The sequence below is a fragment of the Mustela putorius genome, unplaced genomic scaffold, assembly GCF_011764305.1.
Source record: "Mustela putorius furo isolate JIRA1106 unplaced genomic scaffold, ASM1176430v1.1 tig00003845_pilon_pilon_pilon, whole genome shotgun sequence".
In the NCBI taxonomy this organism is placed as follows: Eukaryota; Metazoa; Chordata; class Mammalia; order Carnivora; family Mustelidae; genus Mustela; species Mustela putorius.
The window spans coordinates 35,252,622-35,273,863 of NW_025421998.1; the positions used below are offsets into that span (position 1 = coordinate 35,252,622).

Sequence of the window (21,242 nt, forward strand, 5' to 3'; positions counted from 1 at the left end):
AATTGTTTTTATATTCTGCTTTTATCTTAATACCTACCATAGCAGTTCTCAAAATTGTGGTATCCCCAAGAGTCTTTCAGAGTATCTGCAAAGCCAAAGCTCTTTATAATAATACTGTTATTTTCTTTATCACTGCTGGAATTTGCCCTGATAGTGTAAAATCAGTAGTAAATAAAAACTTCTTGGCACAAATCAAAGGCTTTGGCACAAATCAAAGGCAATGATACCAAACTCGAGCAGTTATTATTCTTCACTGCCATGCACTTGCAATAGAAAAAAAAAAAAAAATTTACCTACTTCACTTAACACTGTCCTTGATGAAATTGTGAATATTAGTTTTATTAAAGTTCAAACGTTGAGTACATGTATTTTTTAACTAGCAGACTTTTTTATGGGATAACATTTTGCTTGAAAGAATGACTACCAAACTCAGGTCATTCACATTTATTTGACATTTTCTCGAAAATGAAACCAGTCTGTCCTTTTAAAGAAAATCATTGGCAATATTTGTTGTCAATGATAAAATTAAAGCTTTCCAGGGCACCTGTGTGGTTCGGTCACTTATTGATTTTGAGTCATGTGATTTTGGCTCATGATCTCTGGGTCATAAGATGAGCCCCAAGTTGGGCTCCATGACTGCTTAAGATTCTCCCTCTTCTTCTGACTCCTCCCCCCTGACCCTACCCCCCCAGGCTTGCACTCTTTCTCTCTCTCTCTCTCAAAAAACAAACAAACTTTCAAATAAAAATTAAGAATTTTAGAAAACTTAGATACTTCTGCAAACTTGACAACATAACTAATTCTTGAGACTTTTCTGCAGAGGAAAATTTAGTAACAAAAGGATTTTGTGTAATAAAATGTGTCAACGTTAGAATCTTTGCAAAATTCATTGAACCAGTATTTTCAAATGAAATGCATGATGTTACCAAATCATGCATGGGTAAAATATTTTTTGAAAGTACAAGTTAGACCAAAAGATTTTCATAGAATATAAAAAGTTCATTGATAAACCTCTAGATTCTACATTGTCACTAACTTTTAAGATACTACCACTTATAAAGAAAATTACCTATAATTATCTGGAAAAGTTTTTGTTTTTTTTTTAAGATTTTATTTACTTATTTGACAGACAGAGATCACAAGTAGGCAGAGAGGCAGGCAGAGAGAGACAGGGGGAAGCAGGCTCCCTGCTGAGCAGAGAGCCCGATGTGGGGCTCGATCCCAGGACCTTGGGATCATGACCCAAGCCGAAGGCAGAGGCTTTACCCACTGAGCCACCCAGGCGCCCCTATCTGGAAAAGTTATTAAAATATTCCTGCCTTTTCCAACTATATAGCTGTGTGAAGTTTATATAATTCTACACAAACAATGGACATGATTGAATACAGAAGCACATATGAGAATTCAACTATTTTCCATTTAGCCAGGCAGTAAACGGATCTGCAAAAATCTGAAGTAGCACCATATATTTCACTTCTTTTTTTTTTTTTTTTTAGAGAGAATGAGCACAGGCAATAGGGGGAGGGGCAGGAAGAGTGAGAGATGATCCTAAGCAGGCTTCCACATCCACCACAGAATCCCATGGGGGGCTTGATCTCACCACCCTGAGATCATCAGCCAAAATGAAGAGTTGGAGGCTTAAGCAACTGAGCGACCCAGGTGCCCCGCTCACTATTTTCTTTTATTTGAAAACATAACTATGTTCATTAAAATGCAATGTTTTTGTTAACATGGGCTTGTTATTTTTAATAAATTAATATTTTTATTTCTCCACCTTAATTTGTATTACTGTAAATATGTATAGATATACACATTTTTTTAAAGTTCTTTAGGGTTCTTAATAATTTATGAGATTGTGAAAGACTCCTGAGACCAAAAAGTTTGTAAACTGCTGACCTAGCATATGAGTTGTGAGGCTTTCAATTTTTGTTCTCCCATACGATCAGTATGACCTTCCTATGAAGTAGTTTTAAAACAAGACATTTGATTAATTATAACTCCAAGGTAGTCCTCATTATTATATAGCCATAGCTTTTGTTATTTTAATATGAGTTTGCCAAAGTAATATTTCAGAAGCACATCATAAAATGAAAAGGGAGATTATTGATTCACCATGGATTCAACCCTACTATTATCTTATTAGTTGAGTATGATAATTCATCTTTTTCCTGTGCTGCCCATACTTTTCATCAGACCACTCTTAACGTTATTGAAATTAAATTTAATTCCTTATTGTGAACTGAAATCCTGGGTGATAAGCATTTGTGAGCAATGCCAATTTTTTTTTGTTTAAATATAAAGTTAAATAGTAAGATGCTTGACTGAAAATTAGCTAGGATAATTTTATTGGAAAATGTTTTTCTTTTTTTTTTTTTTGAGATTTTATTTATTTGACACAGAGAGAAGGAGGGGAGAGAGCAAACACAAGAGGAGAAGTGACAGGCAGCGGGAGAAGCAGGCTTCCCACCGAGCAAGGAACTGGATATGGGGCTCAATCTGAGCACCCTGGGGTCAGGACTGGAGCCAAAGGCAGCTGCTTAATCAGCGAGCCACCCAGGCATCCCAGAAAATGTTTTCTTAAAATAATAATAATAGTAGTAATAGTAATAATAATTTTTCTTTCTGTAATCTTCCTCAGATATACTTGGAAGGGGAAGGAAGAGGATTATATTAAGTACAGTACAAACTACAGCCATTTCTCCAGAGAGCTCTTCTCCCAGGCTCAGCCTGGCCTTGAGCCTCTGCTCACTTTCCCATAATTCCTCAATAAAATGCTGCTCTGACAAGAAGGGTGATTCCCTTAAAATCCCCAAAACCACACTTTGGACATATGACCTTACCTTTACAACTTTACTGAAGGACTGTAGATAACAAAGTAAAATTTTAGAACCTGAAAGAACTAAAACCATCCAAACTAAAACCATCTTTAGAAACATGACTGTTTCTAAAGAAAAAGGACAAAATGTTAAACATGTCATGGAGAGAGGGAGTTAGTTTCCTTCATAGACACAGAACATTACGTGGTTTTCCTTTTGAAAATTTACTACTATGCTTCTCCTCACTGAAGAGGTTTTCTTTACTCTTTTAAAAGATTTATTTATGTATTTTAGAGAGAGAAAGAGAATGAGAGCAGAGGGACAGGGAGAATCTCAAGCAGGCTCCAGGCCCAACATAGAGCCTGACACAGGGCTTTATCTCAGGACCCTGAGATCATGACCTGAGCCAAAATCAAGAGTTGGTTGCTTAACTGACTGGGCCACCCAGGCATCCCTGAAGGTGGTTTTCTTTAATCCCTAATGTCAAAAAATCTCCATTTCAGTGAATTCTAATCCCTACCCACAGAAATTTATTTCACCCAAGGATCTGCAGCCCACCCACACCCAAACCCTAACCTGCCCCTCCCCAAAAGGGCAGTTCACAGGGTACAATTACACAGAACATTTCCCTAAGTCTGAATTTTTCAGTAAGTGGCAGTTAAGCAAAGCTGTCCCATTTGACACATCAAGTTAAGACCCTCAAGTTTCTATGCCAGTGTGAAATAAGATGTACATCTTCATTTCTCCTGTAGTTTTTTGATAACTTATGGACCAAACACACACACCAAGAACGAATATCTTTCAGCCCGGGACAAAGGCAAATAAAGGAAGTGAAACATTTTCCTAAATGCAGCTAAATTCACACAGATTCCATTGCTTTTAGTAGAGATGGTACTGTATGTGATTATGCAGAAAGAAGTGGTTTTCCCATTGTGCATCCTCAGGGTTTCAGACCTTGCCAACTAGAGCATTGGAAATAATAGGATTATCTATTCCTGATGGATACTTTTCAGTAACACAAAGATCTGGGTAACTTTGAAATTATATCTTTATAATAATAGGCCAGAGAAAATTATCACTATTTTCTCTTTGTTGCTTACACTTTGGTGTCATATGTAGAAACCACTGCCTAACCCAGGGTCATGTATTTTTTGCCTATGTTCTCTTCTGTGATTTTAATAGTTTTACTTCATTTGAAGGAGTTCGGTGGATTTTGAGTTAATTTTTGTATATGGTATGAAATAGGGCTTTAAATTCATTCTTTTGCATGTGGATATTCAGTTGTCCCAGCATTATTTATTGAAAAGACTGTCCTTTCACCATTGAATTATCCAAACACCCTTGTCAAAAATCAATTGACTGTATATGTAAGGGTTTAATTCTGAACCCTCAATTCTGTTTCATCGATCTATGTGTCTATCCTTATTCAAGTGCCACAGTCTTTTTCTTCTCAGTAATATATACACACATTCATAAATAAGTGTTTATTTATATAAGCTTACAGCAATTTCTTTTAATGAGTGACTTCTAATTAACATGTTATAAATTTATATATATGTGGGTGCATTTATGTACTTATTTATACAAAGCTTGGGAACTTGGGAACTTGATAAAATAACTTTTAATGCTCTTTCAGCTCTGTTAGGTAAAATAGGACTCTTTAACAATTTTATGTATGTTTTTAGGTTAACAGGATTCCATCTGCTGTTCTCACAGCATTTGACCACTGATTTTGCAGTTAGTGCTCATGGATTTAAAGTTTACTGTGAAGGTAAGTGATAGTAATGTAAAAGGACCATTGCCCAGTTTAATGTAATCAACCCCAAATTCTCCAGAGTGGAAATGGAAGAACTACAAGGAAGGAAGATACAGTTCATCTTCTTATCTCAAATCTTGCTTTAAGATTCACCTTCTTATTAATTATTATATATAATTATATATATAATATATATAATCTACATTATCTTCTTATTAATTATTTTTATATAATAAAATATTAAAATTAGTGGGCTTTAATGTTTTGTCATAGTCATGTCATAGTGTATCTAGACAGAGGAAAATCTTTCTTAAGAGACGAGACTATGAAATCACTATAGACCTAAAGATTAACAAAAGGAATTGAAATGTGAGATTAACAGAAAACTAGGCCTATTTGAGTTTTGGGCTCATAGACTCTACCCTATTCTCTGTGCTCTACCGCTCAGCCAGAAAATAAACTAGTAATCTGTCTTCTTTGCAAGTTAGGACCAAGAGAAAAAAGTCCAATAAGAGACAAGAGTTGACATCTTCCATTCCAAACCAGCCTTTTCAATCCCACAGGTCCATAACTCTTTAGCCACAGAGAGAAATACTAATAAACTCTTGAGACAGTTTTTATTTGGAAGTGTGGTACAAAGTCATGGCATCAAAACAGACCTAATTTGATTAGGAGGACATTTATAATCTCTATTTATCCCATGTAGTGTGGGTACTCATATGTTTCACCACGGAAGTATTGTTTAATAATGGGGTCAGACCCTAGGTTCTGCTGAGTGTTAAAAACATACAGAATCTGCATGTCTTTCATTTTTACGATGTGAAAAAATTCTGATGGCAAAAATATTCTGAGGATTTCAGATACAGATCATGGACTTCTGATTTCTTCTTTATGTGATTTGACAATAAGTTTTCAGTTTATTCCCTAGTTTCAAGAAGAGCCCCTTCCTTACCCATAGGAATATCATACCAAATTTCGACTCACCTCCCCAGGACTATATTACCAGAATGTATCACATCAGGTCTGATATCATCTTAAGAAACACACAAATATTATGGAAGCAGTGGTTATTTTCTAAAGCATATACTTCAAAATATGAGGGTTTGTTTTTTCTTTGGCGTAAACAACAGAATTTAATATTCTTACAGTGCTGGCTAGAATTCCCAGATCAACGTGTTAGCTGATTGAGTTCCTGGCAAGAGGAACTTTCTGGCTTATAGATTGCCTTCTCATGGTATCCTTACATGGTGGAGAGAACTCATGTCTCTTCCTTTTCTTATAAGGACACCAGCCCTGTTGGATCAAGGCCCCTCTGTGATAACCTCATTTAACTTTTGTCAGCTCCTTACAGGCCCTCTCTCCAAATATAGTCACATTGAGGTTAAAGGCTTCAACATATGAATTTTTTCTTGAATCCTCTATGTTTGAAATAATTGGTTATCAATTTTCAGGATTGTTAATTGGTTATTAATTTTCAGGATTGTTTTGACTTTTCTGAGTCCCTCATTTTTATATGAATTTTAGGACCAGCTTATCAATTTCTACAGAAAGAGATTGCTTTGAATCTGTGTATCAGTTTGGGGAGTATTGCCCTCTTAACATTAAGTCTTACAATCCATGAACATAGACACCTTTCCATTTATTTAGGTCTTCTTTAATTTCTTTCAGTAATGTAAATTGTTTTGTTTTCAAGCCTTCCACTTCTTTTGTTAAATGTATTTATGAGTGTTTTATTTTTTTGATGTTATGCATGGGATAATTTTCTTGATTGCATTTTCAAATTGCTCACTGATACTGCATAGAAATGCAGTTAAATTTTATAAATTGAGGGGCGCCTGGGTGGCTCAGTGGTTTGGGCTGCTGCCTTCGGCTCGGGTCATGATCTCAGGGTCCTGGGATCGAGCCCCGCATCGGGCTCTCTGCTCCGCAGGAAGCCTGCTTCCCTCTCTCTCTCTCTGCCTGCCTCTCTGCCTACTTGTGATCTCTGTCTGTCAAATAAATAAATTAAATCTTTAAAAAAAAAAATTTTATAAATTGATCTTCTAACCTCCTAGCTTGCTGAACTCTTCTTTACTAGTTCTAATAGGTTTTTAATAGTTCAAGATTTTCTAGGTACAAGATTATGTCATCTATAAATATAGTTTTATTTTTTCCTTTCCAATAGGATTTCTTTTATTCTTGTTCTTGCCTAATTGCCATGGCTTAAAACTCCAGCACAGTAGTGGATAGAAGTGGTAAGAACAGACATCCTTATCTTGTTCCTAAAACTAAGAGAAAAGGATTCAGTGTTTCACCACGAAGTATGATGCTAGCTATGAGTTTTTTGTAGATAACCTTTATTAGATTGAGTTAGTTCCCTCTCGTCTTAGTTTGCTGAGTGTTTTTATCTTGCAGGAGTACTGCATTTTTTTCAAATCCTTTTCTGTATCTTCTGAGAAGATCATGTTGTTTTTGTCCTTTTTTAATATGTCATATCACATTGGTTGGTTTTTATTTTTTGAACCAACCTTGTGTTCCTGGAATAAATTCCACCTGGTCATGGTATATAATTCTGTTTGTAAATTACTGGATTTGGTTTACTTGTATTTTGATGAGGATCTTTGCATCTGTATTCATAAGGGATATTGACCTGCCCCTCTCTTGGGAAGTCTTTGTTTGTGTTTTCGTTATCAAGATAATACTGGCCGCATAGAGGATATTTAGATCTAATAATTTGGTCTGCTGCTTTTTGTTTTGATTGTCGTACACTCTGTGTGGAGGACCAGCCTGAGGTTTAAACTTAATGTCTTTTCTGAGCCTTTCCGGAGCATATCTGTTCACTTTCTAATTTTCCTAAACTATGCAGTTGTTTTTGAATGTCCTAGTTTTGATGTCTGGCTCCCAAAAGAGGAAGGAGAGGAAAATGAAGGGATGAGAGAAGTGTATCAGAGCTTTAAATCCCAGGGAAGTCATGTGGCCTAGAGGGGGGAGGGGCTTGCAACAATTGGTGGGAGTGCAGCAATGGCCACCCACCTTTTGTCTGCACTTCTCTGTTTAGAAGCAGCAATGGGTGAACTGCGTGACTCACCTGGTTCAGCGTGTGACTCTTGGTTTCAGCTTGGAACCCCATGTCAGGCTCCAGGGGCCTGCTTAAGATTATGTCTCTTCCTTTCCCTCTGCCCCCCTCCTGCTTTCTCTCTTAAAAAAGAAAAAAGCAGCAATCAGCAAGAAGAGCTCACATATCTGATATTTGGAGGACAGAGTCCTTTTACTGACCCCTGGTTCCTGCAGGTTTTGTGCAGGGTGCTCCAGGAACATGTGCACAACTGCCTGTCAGGGCACTGAGATGGCGAATGGTAAATACATGTTTTTCCCAGTATTTTATTTTATTTTTATTCCAGTATTGTTAACATAGAATATTATATTAGATAAGTACAACATAGTGATTCAACAATTCTATGTATTATTCTGTGCTCGTCAAGATAAATATACTATTGGGGCGCCTGGGTGGCTCAGTGGATTAAGCTGCTGCCTTTGGCTCAGGTCATGATCTCGGGGTCCTGGGATCGAGCCCCACATCAGACTCTCTGCTCAGCAGGGAGCCTGCTTCCCTCTCTCTCTCTGCCTGCCTCTCTGCCTACTTGTGATCTCTCTCTGTCAAATAAATAAAATCTTAAAAAATAAATATACTATTAATCCCCTTCAGCTATTTCACCCATCCCCCCCCCCCACACCTCCCCTCTGGTAACCATCAGTTTGTTTTCTATAGTTAAGAGTCTGTTTTTGGTTTGTTCCTTTTTTCTCATTTGTTTTGTTTCTTAAACTCCACATATGAGTAAAATCATATGGTATTTGGCTTTCTCTGACAGACTTATTTCACTTACCTTTATACCCTCTAGATCCACCCTTGTTTCAAATGGCAAGATGTCATTCTTTTTTATTACTGAGTAATAGTCCATGACAGATAGGTAGGTAGATAGAGATATACGCATACATATATAGTACTACTTCATCTGTTCGTCTATTGATGGACACTTGTGCTGCTTCCATTATTTGGCTATTGTAAATAATGCTGCCATGAACATGGCAGCATTAGTGTTTTTATATTTATATTATATATAAATTAGTGTTTTTATATTTTTGGGGTACTCAGTAGTGCAATTATTGGATTGAATTACTGAATCATATGATAATTCTGTTTTCAATTTTTTGAGGAATCCTGTTTTCCTCAGTGAATACAAGTTTGTATTCCCACCAAAACAAGGTTCCTTTTTCTCTATATCCTTTACAACACTTATTTCTTCTGTTTTTGATTTTAGCCATTCTGATAAGTATAAAGTGATAGTGTGGTTTTGATTTGCTGGTTGATTTTTGATTAGTGTGGTTTTGATGATCAGTGATATTGAGCACCATTTCTTGTGTCTGTTGGCCATCTGTATTTCCTCTTTAGAGAAATATGTATTCATGTCTTCTGCCCATTTTTTAATTGGATTGTTTCTTTGCTTTGCTGTTGAGTTGTATAAGTTCTTTCTAGATTTTGAATACTCAACTTTTATTGAATACATCATTTGCAAATGTCTACTCCCATTCAGTAGGTTGTCTTTTTTAACCTTCACTGTGCAAAAACTTTTATTTTGATGTGGTCCCATTAGTTTATTTTTGCTTTTGTTGCCCTTGCCTTAAGAGACAGATCTAGAAAAATGCTGCTGTGGCCAATGTCAGAGAAATTACTTGCCTGTGCTCTTGGATTTTTATGGTTTCAAGTATCACATTTAGGTCTTTTTTTTTTTTTTAAGATTTTATTTATTTATTTGAGAGAGAGACAGTGAGAGAAAGCATGAGAGGAGAGAGGTCAGAGGGAGAAGCAGACTCCCCATGGAGCTGGGAGCCTGATGCGGGACTCGATCCTAGGACTCCGGGACCGTGACCTGAGCCAAAGGCAGTTGCTTAATGAACTGAGCCACCCAGGCGCCCTCACATTTAGGTCTTTAAGCCATTTTGAGTTTATTTCTGTGTATGGTGTAAGAAAGTGGCCCGTTTAATTCTTTTACATTTACCTGTCCAATTTCCCAACGCCATTTGTTGAAGAGACTGTCTTTTCCCCATTAGATATTGCCTCCTTTGTCAAAGGTTAATTGACCATATTATTTTGGGTTTATTTCTGGGCTCTCTATTCTGTTCGGATAATCTATGTGTCTATTTTTGTACCACTACAATACTATTTTGATTACTATAGCTTTGTAGTGTATCTTGAAATCTGGGATTTTTGACACCTCCAATTTTGTTTTTCTTTTTTAAGATTGTTTTGGCTATTCAGGGTCTTTTGTGGTTCTCTATAAATCTAAGGATTGTTTGTTCTAGTTCTTTGAAAAATGCTGTTAGTATTTTGATAGATTTGTAAATTGCTTTGGGTAGTATGGACATTTTAACAATATTGGTTCTTCCAATCTATGATCATGGAATATCTTTCCATTCATTTATGTGGTCAACAATTTCCTTCATCAGTGTTTTACAATTGTCTATTTTATTCCTGGGTATTTTATGATCTTTGGTATAGTTGTAAATGCAATTGTTTTCTTCTGGGGGGGGGGAGATTGTTTTCTTAAATTCTCTTTCTACTGATTCATTATTAGTATATAGGAATACAAAGGATTTCTGTATATTGATTTTGTGTCCTGAAACTTAATTAATTTATCAGTTCTAGTAGTATTCTGGTGGGGTCTTTAGGGTTCTCTGTATATAGTATCATGCCATCTGTAAATAATGAAAGTTTTACTTCTCCCTTAGCAATCTGGATGCCTTTTCTTTTCTTTTCTTTTCTGCTGTGGCTAGGACTTCCTAGTACTCTGTTGAATAAAAGTGGTGAGAGTGGACATCCTTGTCTTGTTTCTGACCTTAGGGGGAAAGCTCTCAGTTTTTCACCATTGAGTATGATGTTTTCTCTAATCCTACTTTCTTAAGAGGTTTTTATCTTGAATGGATGGTGCACCTTGTCATATGCTTTTTCTACATCTACTGAAATTATCATATTATCTTTATTCTTTCTCTTGTTGATGTGATGTATCACATTGATTGATTTACAAATATTGAGTCACCCTCACATCCCAGGAATAAATCCCACTTGACTGTGGCAAATGTATTATCAGATTTGGTTTGCTAGGGATATTTGCATCTATGTTCATCAGAGATATTGGCCTATAGTTCTGGGGTTTTTTTTGTTTGTTTGTTTTATTTTTGTTGTTGTTGTTGTTGTTGTTGTTTGTCGTCTCTTTATCTGGTTTTGGTATCAGGATAATGGTGGCCTCAATACATAGGTTAGTATTTGGTTTGTAACTCTACTTTTTGTTTTCTACATGAATTAAGAGATTAATACATTAAAAAACAAATAGTCTAAAAGCAAGCATTATTGTAACTGGTTTGTAACTCTACATTCTGTTTTCTATACATATTTAAGAGATTTATGCTTTAAAAGAATTATTAATTTATGTCTTGGGGCACACATTGTGGAAATACATAATTTTGTGACGTAACAACCAAAAGGAGCAGAGACAGAGCTCTCAAGAAGCAGAGGTTTTGCATGCTATTGAAGTTAAGCTGGTATAAATGCAAATTAGAGTGTTACAACTTTAGCATGTTAAATGTAATCCCCATAGTAACCGTAAAGAAAAAATAGATATGGAACATGAAAGTAAATAAGAAGGGAATGTTAACAATTCACTGCAAAAAAAATCAGCTAAACACAAAAGAAGAATGTAAGGCAAGAAATAAGGGTCAGAAAAGCTCTAAAGCATGTAGAAAACAAAAAACAAAAGGTAGAAGTTTAATCTCCCATCAGTGATTATTTTAACTGTAAATGAATAAGCCAGTCATGAAAACAAATATTGTGTGATTCCACTTACATGAAGTACTTAGTGTAATCAGAATCATAGAGACAGAAGAATGATTGATGTCAGGGGTTAAGGGAAAGGGGGAATGGGGAGTTACTATTTAATGAGTATAGAGTGTCAGTGTTATAAGATGAAAGTTATGGAGATGATAGAGATGATCACACAACATTGTTCAATATATTTAATACCATTGCACTGTATATTTAACACCATTGCACTATATACGTACAAATGGTTGAAACAGTAAATTTTGCTATGTGTATTTTAGTGCAATAAAAATTTTGAAAAAAAGATGTTTAATGCAGTAGTGTCAATTAAGTCAAGTATTGGAAGCAACTTAAATGCCAACTGCCCAACATTTTTAGACCACAGTTGACCATTGAATAACATGGTTTTGAATTGCATGGGTCCACTTATATGTGGATTTTTTTTTTTAAGATTTTATTTATTTATTTATTTGACAGAGAGAGATCACAAATAGGCAGAGAGGCAGGCAGAGAGAGAGAGAAGGAAGCAGGCTCCCTGCTGAGCAGAGAGCCCGATGCGGGACTCGATCCCAGGACCCCGAGATCATGACCTGAGCCGAAGGCAGCGGCTTAACCCACTGAGCCACCCAGGCGCCCTGGATTTTTTTTATAAATACAGTACAGTACTGAAAATGTATTTTCTCTTCTTTATGATTTTTTTTAATGTATTTATTTGACAGAGAGAAATCACAAGTAGATGGAGAAGTAGGCAGAGAGAGAGAGAGGGAAGCAGGCTCCCTGCTGAGCAGAAAGCCCGATGCGGGACTCGATCCCAGGACCCTGAGATCATGACCTGAGCCGAAGGCAGCGGCTTAACCCACTGAGCCACCCAGGCGCCCCTCATTATGATTTTCTTAATAACATTTTCTTTTCTCCTAGGTGACTTTATTGTAAGGATACAATATATAATACATATAACATATAAAATATGCATTAATCCACTGTTATTGGTAAGACTTCTGCTTAGCAGTAGGCTATTAGTAGTTAAGTTTTGGGGAATTAAAAAATTATATACAGATTTCAACTGCACTGAGGGCGAGCACCCAACCTCACATTGTTCAAGGGTCAACTGTACTTTCTTACTATATTTCATGATGGAATATTAAAGAACAGATGGAATAGCTACCAAAATAATTATGAAGACCACATAGGAAAATGGGGAAGTATGATAAGATAAAATTTTAATATATATTAATAGTTGCTAATAATAAAAACACATGTGCTAGACACTGTTTTGATTTTTTTGCATTTAATCCATTATATACATTACGTCCTCATTAAAATACAACACCCTGGGAATTTTTTTTTTTTGTCAGATGGGAAAAATCAAGGCAAAGACTAAATGACTTTTGCAAGACGAAGTAGCTAATTAGGTGCAGAGCAGAGATGCAAAATTGTTTGGTTCCAAATCCCAGTATATTTGTTTGTTATATGAAACAAACTATATGTATATGGTTATAAATACAAGGTGAAAGATAACTTGCAAACATTAAATTGGCTGTGTTAAGAGAATAGGATTATGTGACTTCTTTTTTACTCTTTTTGTAACATACTTATTGGGGAAAAAATGAAAAGAACAAATAAGCAAAAAAATAAATAAATAAAGTGTTGTCTCAGTCCCCCCAGATTTAATTGCTATTATGTTGTTTCCTGCTTATTTTACTGTTGTTTCATCATGTTTTCAAATTAAAATATAATAAAATAGAGGTATAGCACACGTGATAATAATCCAAGGTAAACTGGAAAATTCAGCTATGTTTCATAGGGCATAGTAATAGTCCTAAAGATTAATAGGACTTAAAATGTTTAAATGTTAAATGGAACTCTATTAATAGCTGTTATTAGATTAAGTATCTTCTATATACCAAACACTTTTCTTTTGGTGAATTGTATAGAAAATTCAGCTTTCTCTTAGTTTTTCTAATTCTTCCTTTAATTCTACCAATAAGAGGGTATTTATTACATCATAGAATGCTTACAAATCTCTGTTTCTTTTCCACAGCTTTGGCACTAGGACAGTCCTTCATCTGCCCTATTCCCTATCTGCCTTAACCCTATCGTTAAGGGTAGGGTAACTGTTATAACGAAATACCCCAAAACCTCAGACCCTCACTAAGAATTTATTTCTCACTTATTCAGCAGTGCAAAAGAGCTATGCCTAGTTGAGGGGCTGTCTTCCGAGTTGAGACTCAGGGAGTGGGACTTCCTAGTTTTGTGGGTCTTCATTGCCCAGGATCTCCAGCCAGACTGGGAATGGAATATCTGTTTAGGAGCTAGGTCTAAAAGCAACTTCCATCATTTCTGCCTAGATTTCATTCAGAGAAGTCAACCACAGGAGCCCTATATAATCACAAGGGAAGCTTGGAGATGTAGTCTGATAGGATGCCAAGAAGGAAAATAAAGGAAAGGGTTTGTTGTAGAGAATAGCAGTAGCTGTAACCACATACAACCTAACCTAGCCGGGCATGAATGGGTGGATTGTGCTATGTTCTAAGCTTTAGGATGAACAACTGCCTTTTCCTGGTGCTTAAATTTGTCTTTCTTTATTATCAGTATTGTAAAAATAAGATTAGGTATAAAAGAAGATACTTACCTGTTCTGGTTATAATCTACTAAGATATATCAATACAAACCAAGCTATTTGGACTCCTTTTCTAGAATACTAGATACAAAGAAATAAATCAACTTCTTATTTGTGAGCTACCAACAGGCATCTTATGTCACAGAGAAGAGCCTGAGAAAATGAAAATAGAATCTGAGACAGGTGAAAAGCAAAGCATCCTGATACTGCTCAGTTTCTGAATGTAGGTGTGACAAAAAAGCAGAAAGCCCTCATTCTTTAGGAAAAAAAAATTTATACTAACTTCCTCTTTAAGAATGGAAATTAACTTTTTATCAATAAAATTTGTTAGCTGGGGGCATCTGGGTGGCTTAGTGGGTTAAGCCTCTGCCTTTGGCTCAGGTCATGATCTCAGGGTCTTGGGATCGAGCTCCCCCCCCACTCTGCTTAGCAGGGAGCCTGCTTCCCCTTCTCTCTCTGCCTCTCTGCCTACTTGTGATCTCTCTCTGTCAAATTAAAAAATGTGTTAGCTAGATAGAAAGCCAAAGAAATGCATTTTTGTTTTGACAACCTACTTTTCACAAGATAAAAATTTTCTTAGCACAAATAAGTTACTGATTTACTTTTTCTGTTACAGAAATGAAACCTTTAATTGATTTTATTGCTTCAGATATTTGTGAAAGTTGCTTAGTTAAATCAGAAAAGTCACAGAATAGTAATTGTGAAAATTACATAAGGTTTTGAATTGTATCTGTTTATGTAGATTATTCAACAGTAAGCCTCCCAAACTTTTTTTTAAGATGCATTATATTCGCACTCTCTAAAAACTACAGTTTTAACTATTCTCTTCTCTTAGTACACTAGAATTTTAATAAAATGATTTTAAACAGTTTTTGCCCCCAGAGCCGAAACACAATGCACTTTCTTTCTCACACTTAACACAAAACTAGTTTCACCTGGGTCTTCTCTAGCTTTAGTTACAGGAGCAGGTTTTTGTTTCTGTTTTTATAGCTTACCTAGATAAAGGTTCTAATCTTTGCAGCGGAAAGAGATTTGACCAAACAGTTTTGCTTGGTCTCTAGGAACCCTTGTGCACTGTTGATGGGAATGTAAACTGGTGCAGTCACTGAGGAAAACAGTACGGAGCTTCCTCAAAAAGTTAAAAATGGAACTTCCCTATGATCCAGTAGTCACATTACAGGGTATTTATCCCCCAAATAAAAAAACATTAATTCAAAAGGATACATGAACCCCTATGTTTGTAGCAGCACTATCAATAACAGCCAAATTATGGAAGCAGCCCAGCGTCCACCAATAGATGAATGGATAAACTTTTGTTATTTTCAAGTTACAGTGGGGTTATCAGGATGTAACCCCATTAAAAGTAGAGAGAGATCTGTAGAGGATTACTGACCGTGGCTATGCTTTATGCTTAACAGAGCTATCCTGTTCCTGATGGAGGAACAGTAGGGATAGTACATTCATTTCAGGTTTTAAGCTGGCATCTAAAACAAAATTGCTGTGCTTTGTAACTCCAACAAGATACAAATGACCTTATTACCTATAAATCTTGGGTTGTATAAAGACATTGTATAACAAAGAATTTTTAAATGGAATCATTACTTTTTAAAAATTATCATAATTCCAAGGTAACAGAACAAGTATATAAAACAGTGTCTGTGATATTTTATTATGGTAACATTAAAGTCATAGCCGTAAATTGTCATTATCTCTTAGGAATGCATGAAAAGACGCACAACATGTAATTCATTTATATCCAGTTTCAGTTCTATACATACATCAGAAGTTCTCAGTTTTTATTATGGGTACACTGTTCAAAATTTAATTGCACATGTAAAAAGTTTTAAAGCTGTTATTTTGTCCATAATTTCATATGCTCCTATCATAGTTAGTGCCTGAGTTAGTTGGTCTCTTAAAGCATCAGTAGTTAGTGACAAGTTGTTACTATCCGTTTTCCACCTATCAAGTGCTTGGCGGACTCTCTCACTTAATGAAACAGTGCTGAAAATTTTAAAGATAATATTATTTTAATTACCAATTAAGAATATTTAAGTTACTTAAAAATTACATACCTAGGTTTCCAAATCAATTTACCAGTGATTGGAACCAGAAATTGATTTCAAATCAATCTACCACCAATTTGAAATGAAGATTAAATTATTGGTGAAGATAGTTCATATAAAAATTAACACAGAGCTTGGCAAATGGTGGATGTTAGCTTCATGCCAACACTTGTTTCTTGTAGAAAATCAGTTCAATTAACTTTCAGTTCTAAGAGAGAGATACTCAGGATCTCAAAACAATAATTGTGGGTTATTTATTCTAAGGCAGTGTATTACTGCTACAGTACTACAGGCTTTATAACTTGATCTCATGACAGCTCTCTTAGGTAACTATATCCATTTTACCAGTGGAGAAAGTGAAGTACCTAGAAGTTAAGGGACTTATCCAAGGTCACAAAACTACTTGTAGTTTAAAACTAGGCAGTCTGCCATGGGAGCCCTTACTCTTAACTACATTACCCACATGGTTCTCAACTATATAATAAACTAACATCAGAGTCTTTTATAGCAAATTAGAATTCATGTTAATATGATGTTTCAAACCCTGTATTTTCAAAATGATATAAATCAGAACATGAGAATAAGCTTATACTGCCTGTTGTTCTTCATACATACCTCTTTGAAGAAATATCTGTTTCTGAGATGACCAGGTTTAATTTTTGACACAAAAACTTAAAACTTGTTTCAGTGATGTTATTGGCAACTATGTTGAAGATCTTCTCTAGGATTTTCTCTACATTTGAACATAAAAAAGTTTCAAGTCATTTCTTTTAAAAAAAAACATACTCTTTAAAAAAAACCATACTCTATTTTGCATTATTATTATATCTCGGTCCCTTAATTCAAATATTTATGTCAAGTAAAATTGAAAAGTAAGATGCACACCTAATATACAAACTGAAATTTGAAGCATTTGTTCTATTTTCTTCCAAAATCTGAATAATCAACATGTAATGGCCATTTAAAAATATATTATAAGCAGCTTCAAAGTGATTTTCAAAATCTCTCTTTATTTCCTTGAGGATTTGATAGAATCCTTTGATTCTAGCTTTAATTATAGCTTCTTTATGTACCATCTTTAAAAAAACCAAGTTTACATCTACTATAAATATAGTATATGTATGTATATTTGATATCAAATCACTTTATTTAATGAATGCTGGCTTAGATATAAGTAGAGAGTTTTTAGTTATTGTTTTTTTTTTTAAGAAAAGCTTCTAGCTAATTTGAACTAGATCTATTTTTTTTTTTAAAGATTTTATTTATTTATTTATCAGAGAGAGAGAGAGCACACGCACACAAGCAGGCAGAGTGGCAAGCAGAGGCAGAGAGAGAAGTAGGCTCCTGGTCAAGCAAGGAGCCCAAAGTGGGCCTCGATCCCAGGACCTAGGATCATGACCTGAGCCAAAGGCAGCAGCCTAAGCCACTGAGCCACTCAGGTGTCCCTAGATCTGTTTTTTGTTACTGTTAAGGTACTTTGGGAATTTTCAAGAACTAGCAATCTCCCACCCCTCTGTAATCATCTCAGTCCCTCAGACTAGATTGTATGCTAATGATATAGATGAAAGCCCAATGTCCTAAGCCAAATTTCAAGGAAGGAACCCCATGTTCTTTGTTAACCGGAGAATAAATATATCTCCCATGATGACTTCCTCTCCACTCTCTTTGGGTGCCTGGAATATGAAGGCCTCTTGGATATAAAGAAAGGATATAAATGGCTAGGGTTCTCTTATTTTTGCCGACTTTATCTATTGCCACTTCTCTAAATTCTCTTCTTATTACCTAAAAGGAATACTTTATGGATTCTTGGAAACTTCTAAATTATAGAAGTAATTAGAAAAAACAGCTACTATGGCTTTTAATTTTATCTCTTAGTTTCCTTTCATCAATGAGGCCCAATTCTTAACCCACTGAGCCACCCAGGCGCCCAATGAGGCCCAATTCTTAAAGAAACTTCTAACTAGTAACCATGCCCATGGCTTAAAGAGGACTGACTGTACATTGTTAGTGACCATCTCACTAGACTATGAGATTATGCTGACATAAACTCCTGATTACACACAGGGAACATATTAGAATGATGTAGAAGGATGATTTTGTGTACTTTCTCCAAATCTGGATCCATACTTACTAAAATGATTTAATACTTCTTAAGTACTCTTTGAATTGGAGGACCAAACTCTGGGTCCAATCTAAGGATTGACAGTGAGAAGCATAATCAGAGTCCCGGGAGAAAACTTAGTTTTTTGGGAATTTAGCCCCAAAGAAAGAAATTTCTATGCCAGAGGCTTGAAGAGACCAGTCTCCATCTGGTGCAGTGGAAGGATCTTAAAGAAAATGGACCTGCTCTCTGAAATAATCAGAGACAACCAAAGGAATGTTTAAGGGCAAAGAATGAAGACTACCCACGACTGCAGACAGGTGATCATAGTGGGCCAAAAGCTGACTGGCTTCTCTGGAAAAGATCTAAGCATTTTCTTCAAGGCCAGATGAGAGTTTTAGAGCAACTACATGTGGTGCTACAGATCAGAACCCAGGAAGAAGTTTTTGTGTGGGATATTTAAGTCAGCACAACCGTGATGAGAAAACTGTGGAAGGGTATTGAGGCCAATAAATGGATAGCAGCCTGGCCCTCCACTTGGGTTTGCCTGTTTTCAATGGTTTAGTTTGTGTAGACCCAGATTAAATAATCTGAATTATAAAAATAAACAACTAACCTTCAGAAAAGGAAGATGATAAATGCTTTAATGTCTCTGCCAGATTGAAAACCTCTAATGAAAGCATACGATCTCTTAATTTATAGACAATACTAGAAAATGACTTACAAGCTAGTAGGTCACTCACTCATCACCTACCATCTCTTTGATCTGCCCTCTGTAGATAGTGTGCAATAGTATACAATTGTTTTCCTTTACATATTTCCATTGGAGGTCTCAGCAAGGGGTTATCATCAAAATTTATCTCCTTCAGTGAAAAAAGGTTGTGGATACCATTAGGCAGAACTGTCAGATTATTTCCTAGTAGAAAAGAAGTTATAATTGAAGTATACCTTTCTGCATAAAGAAAAATCTGAAGATAAGTAACAACTACTTATAGGGCATTTACTGTGTCTTGCTGCAGACAGATAAACCAAATAGAAACTTTTATCTTTGTTTCCTTGCTAGGAGTGAGAAGAAGGAAATATAGAAACAGAGCTGTGGTTCTTTTCTCTCAGAGGATGGCAAAATGAAATAGGAAGCTGTCCTCTTATATATATGAAAGGACTTTACAGAGTAGGTATGATGGCAATTTTTAAAATAAACTTTTTATTAAGAATAATTTCAGATTTACAGCACGTTACAGAAATTGTAGAAAATTATTATATATTCCTCATCCAGTTTTAGTTTCACCTAATGTTATCATCTCACATTATTGTATTACATTTGTCAAAACTAAGATACATTGGCACATTACTATTAAATAAACTTCAGACAATTTTGGATTTTATTAGTTTTTTTCTTTTAGTGTCCTTTTCTGTTCTAGAACCCATTCTAGGATAACACATTGCATACGGTTCTGACTTCTTTGCCTCCTCTGGTCTGAGACACAATTGCTCAGTCTTTCCTTATTTTTCATGATCTTGACATTTGAACAGTACTGATTAGGTACTTTTGTAGAATATTCCTTAATTTGAGTTTATCTATTTTCTCATGATTAGATTAGGGTGATGTGTTTCTGGAAAGAATACCACAGAGGTGAAGAGCTCTCATCACATCATGGCAAGGGTACCTGATACCCATATGACATTACTAGCAATGTTACGTTTGATCCCTTGGCTAAAACAGTGTCTTGCCAGGGTTCTCTGGCATAATGTTTTGCTTTTTTTTCTTGTCCGTACTGTATATTTTTTGTAAGTGAGTTACTAAGTCTGGTCCAGCCTCAAGGACCAGACTCTACTTCCCTAAAATGTAATGTTTTCAAGACACCTTAATCCAATATAAACTGAACATAAAAAGTAAAACTGTGATGACTAACAAGGTAAGACTTTGCAGTTTAGAGGAACATTTAGAGAGGAACTGGCCCATAAGTTTGCCTATTAGTTATAAATTTATAATTATATTATTTATAGCCCTAAAGGAAGCCCTATATTATTTATAGCCCTAAAATGGTTCCTTTCAATGAAGAATGGCATTCAGAAATCAAGATCAGGATACTACTTTTGCTCATTTCTTCTGGGTGTATGTATATATATATGTATATATGTATATGGGGTTTTATAATGTACATTATAAGCTCATAGCTATAAATATATATGTTTTAATGCTTATGTATAATATATATAAGTCATAACATTTAGTATTTAGGGTCTGGCTTCTTTCAGTTAGCATAATACATTTGCTATTTTATTGGTGGTTAATGATGTACCAATAGTTTGTTCCTTTTTATTAATGAGAAATATTCCATTAAATGGATGTACATACATCGTCCATTCACTAACTAAAAGACGTTTTGAATGATTCCACTTTTTGGTGATTATGAATAAAACCACTCTATATATTCGCACTCAGTTTTTTCTTATTGATAATAAATTTACATTTCACTTGAAAGTGTAGCTAGAGTGTGATTGGTGCATTGTATGGTAAATATATATATAACTTTATGAGAAATTATGAAACTTTTCCATAGTGTGTATCATTTTGCATTCCTACCACCATTGTATCAGAGTTGCAGTTATAGCTCTTGGTATTGTCAGATTTTAATTTCAGTTATTCTAAGAGAAAGATTTCATTAGAGCAGTTCTTTCTGCGCACAGGTCCTATCCCAGCGCTTTAATAAAAGCTCCTTTTTGCACACACACAAAAAATCTCATTGTAGATTTAATTTGCATTTCTCTCATGATTAGTGATTTGAGTATATTTCCTTGTTCTTATTTGCCATTCATATACATCCTTTGTAAAGTATTTGTTCAAAATTTATGCTAATTTTTATTGAGTCAACTGTTTAATATTGACTTTTGAGAATTACTTTTTATGTATTCAGCAAATATTTTCTTCTGGTCTGTGGCTTTTCTTTTCAGTCTTCAGCAACACCTTTTGAAGGGTAGAGGTTTCTAATTTTTTTTTTTTAAGATTTTATTTAGGAGGCACCTAGGTGG

General features: G+C 35.3%; 1 protein-coding gene across 2 annotated transcripts in view; it reads right to left on the reverse strand.

The window, feature by feature from the left end:
- Positions 1-15,817: 15,817 nt before the first annotated feature.
- The window catches only part of LRRD1 (leucine rich repeats and death domain containing 1), a 36,505-nt gene continuing 31,080 nt past the window's right edge, over positions 15,818-21,242 (reverse strand). For both annotated transcript variants that reach the window (XM_045062694.1, XM_004776441.3), the window contains 3 exons: positions 18,964-19,125; positions 16,724-16,841; positions 15,818-16,046 (listed from right to left, as the gene is read on the reverse strand). In XM_045062694.1, coding sequence (XP_044918629.1) covers positions 15,860-16,046; positions 16,724-16,841; positions 18,964-19,125 — 467 coding nt within the window. In that variant the 3' untranslated portion in view covers positions 15,818-15,859. The remainder of the gene's footprint in view (positions 16,047-16,723; positions 16,842-18,963; positions 19,126-21,242) is intronic.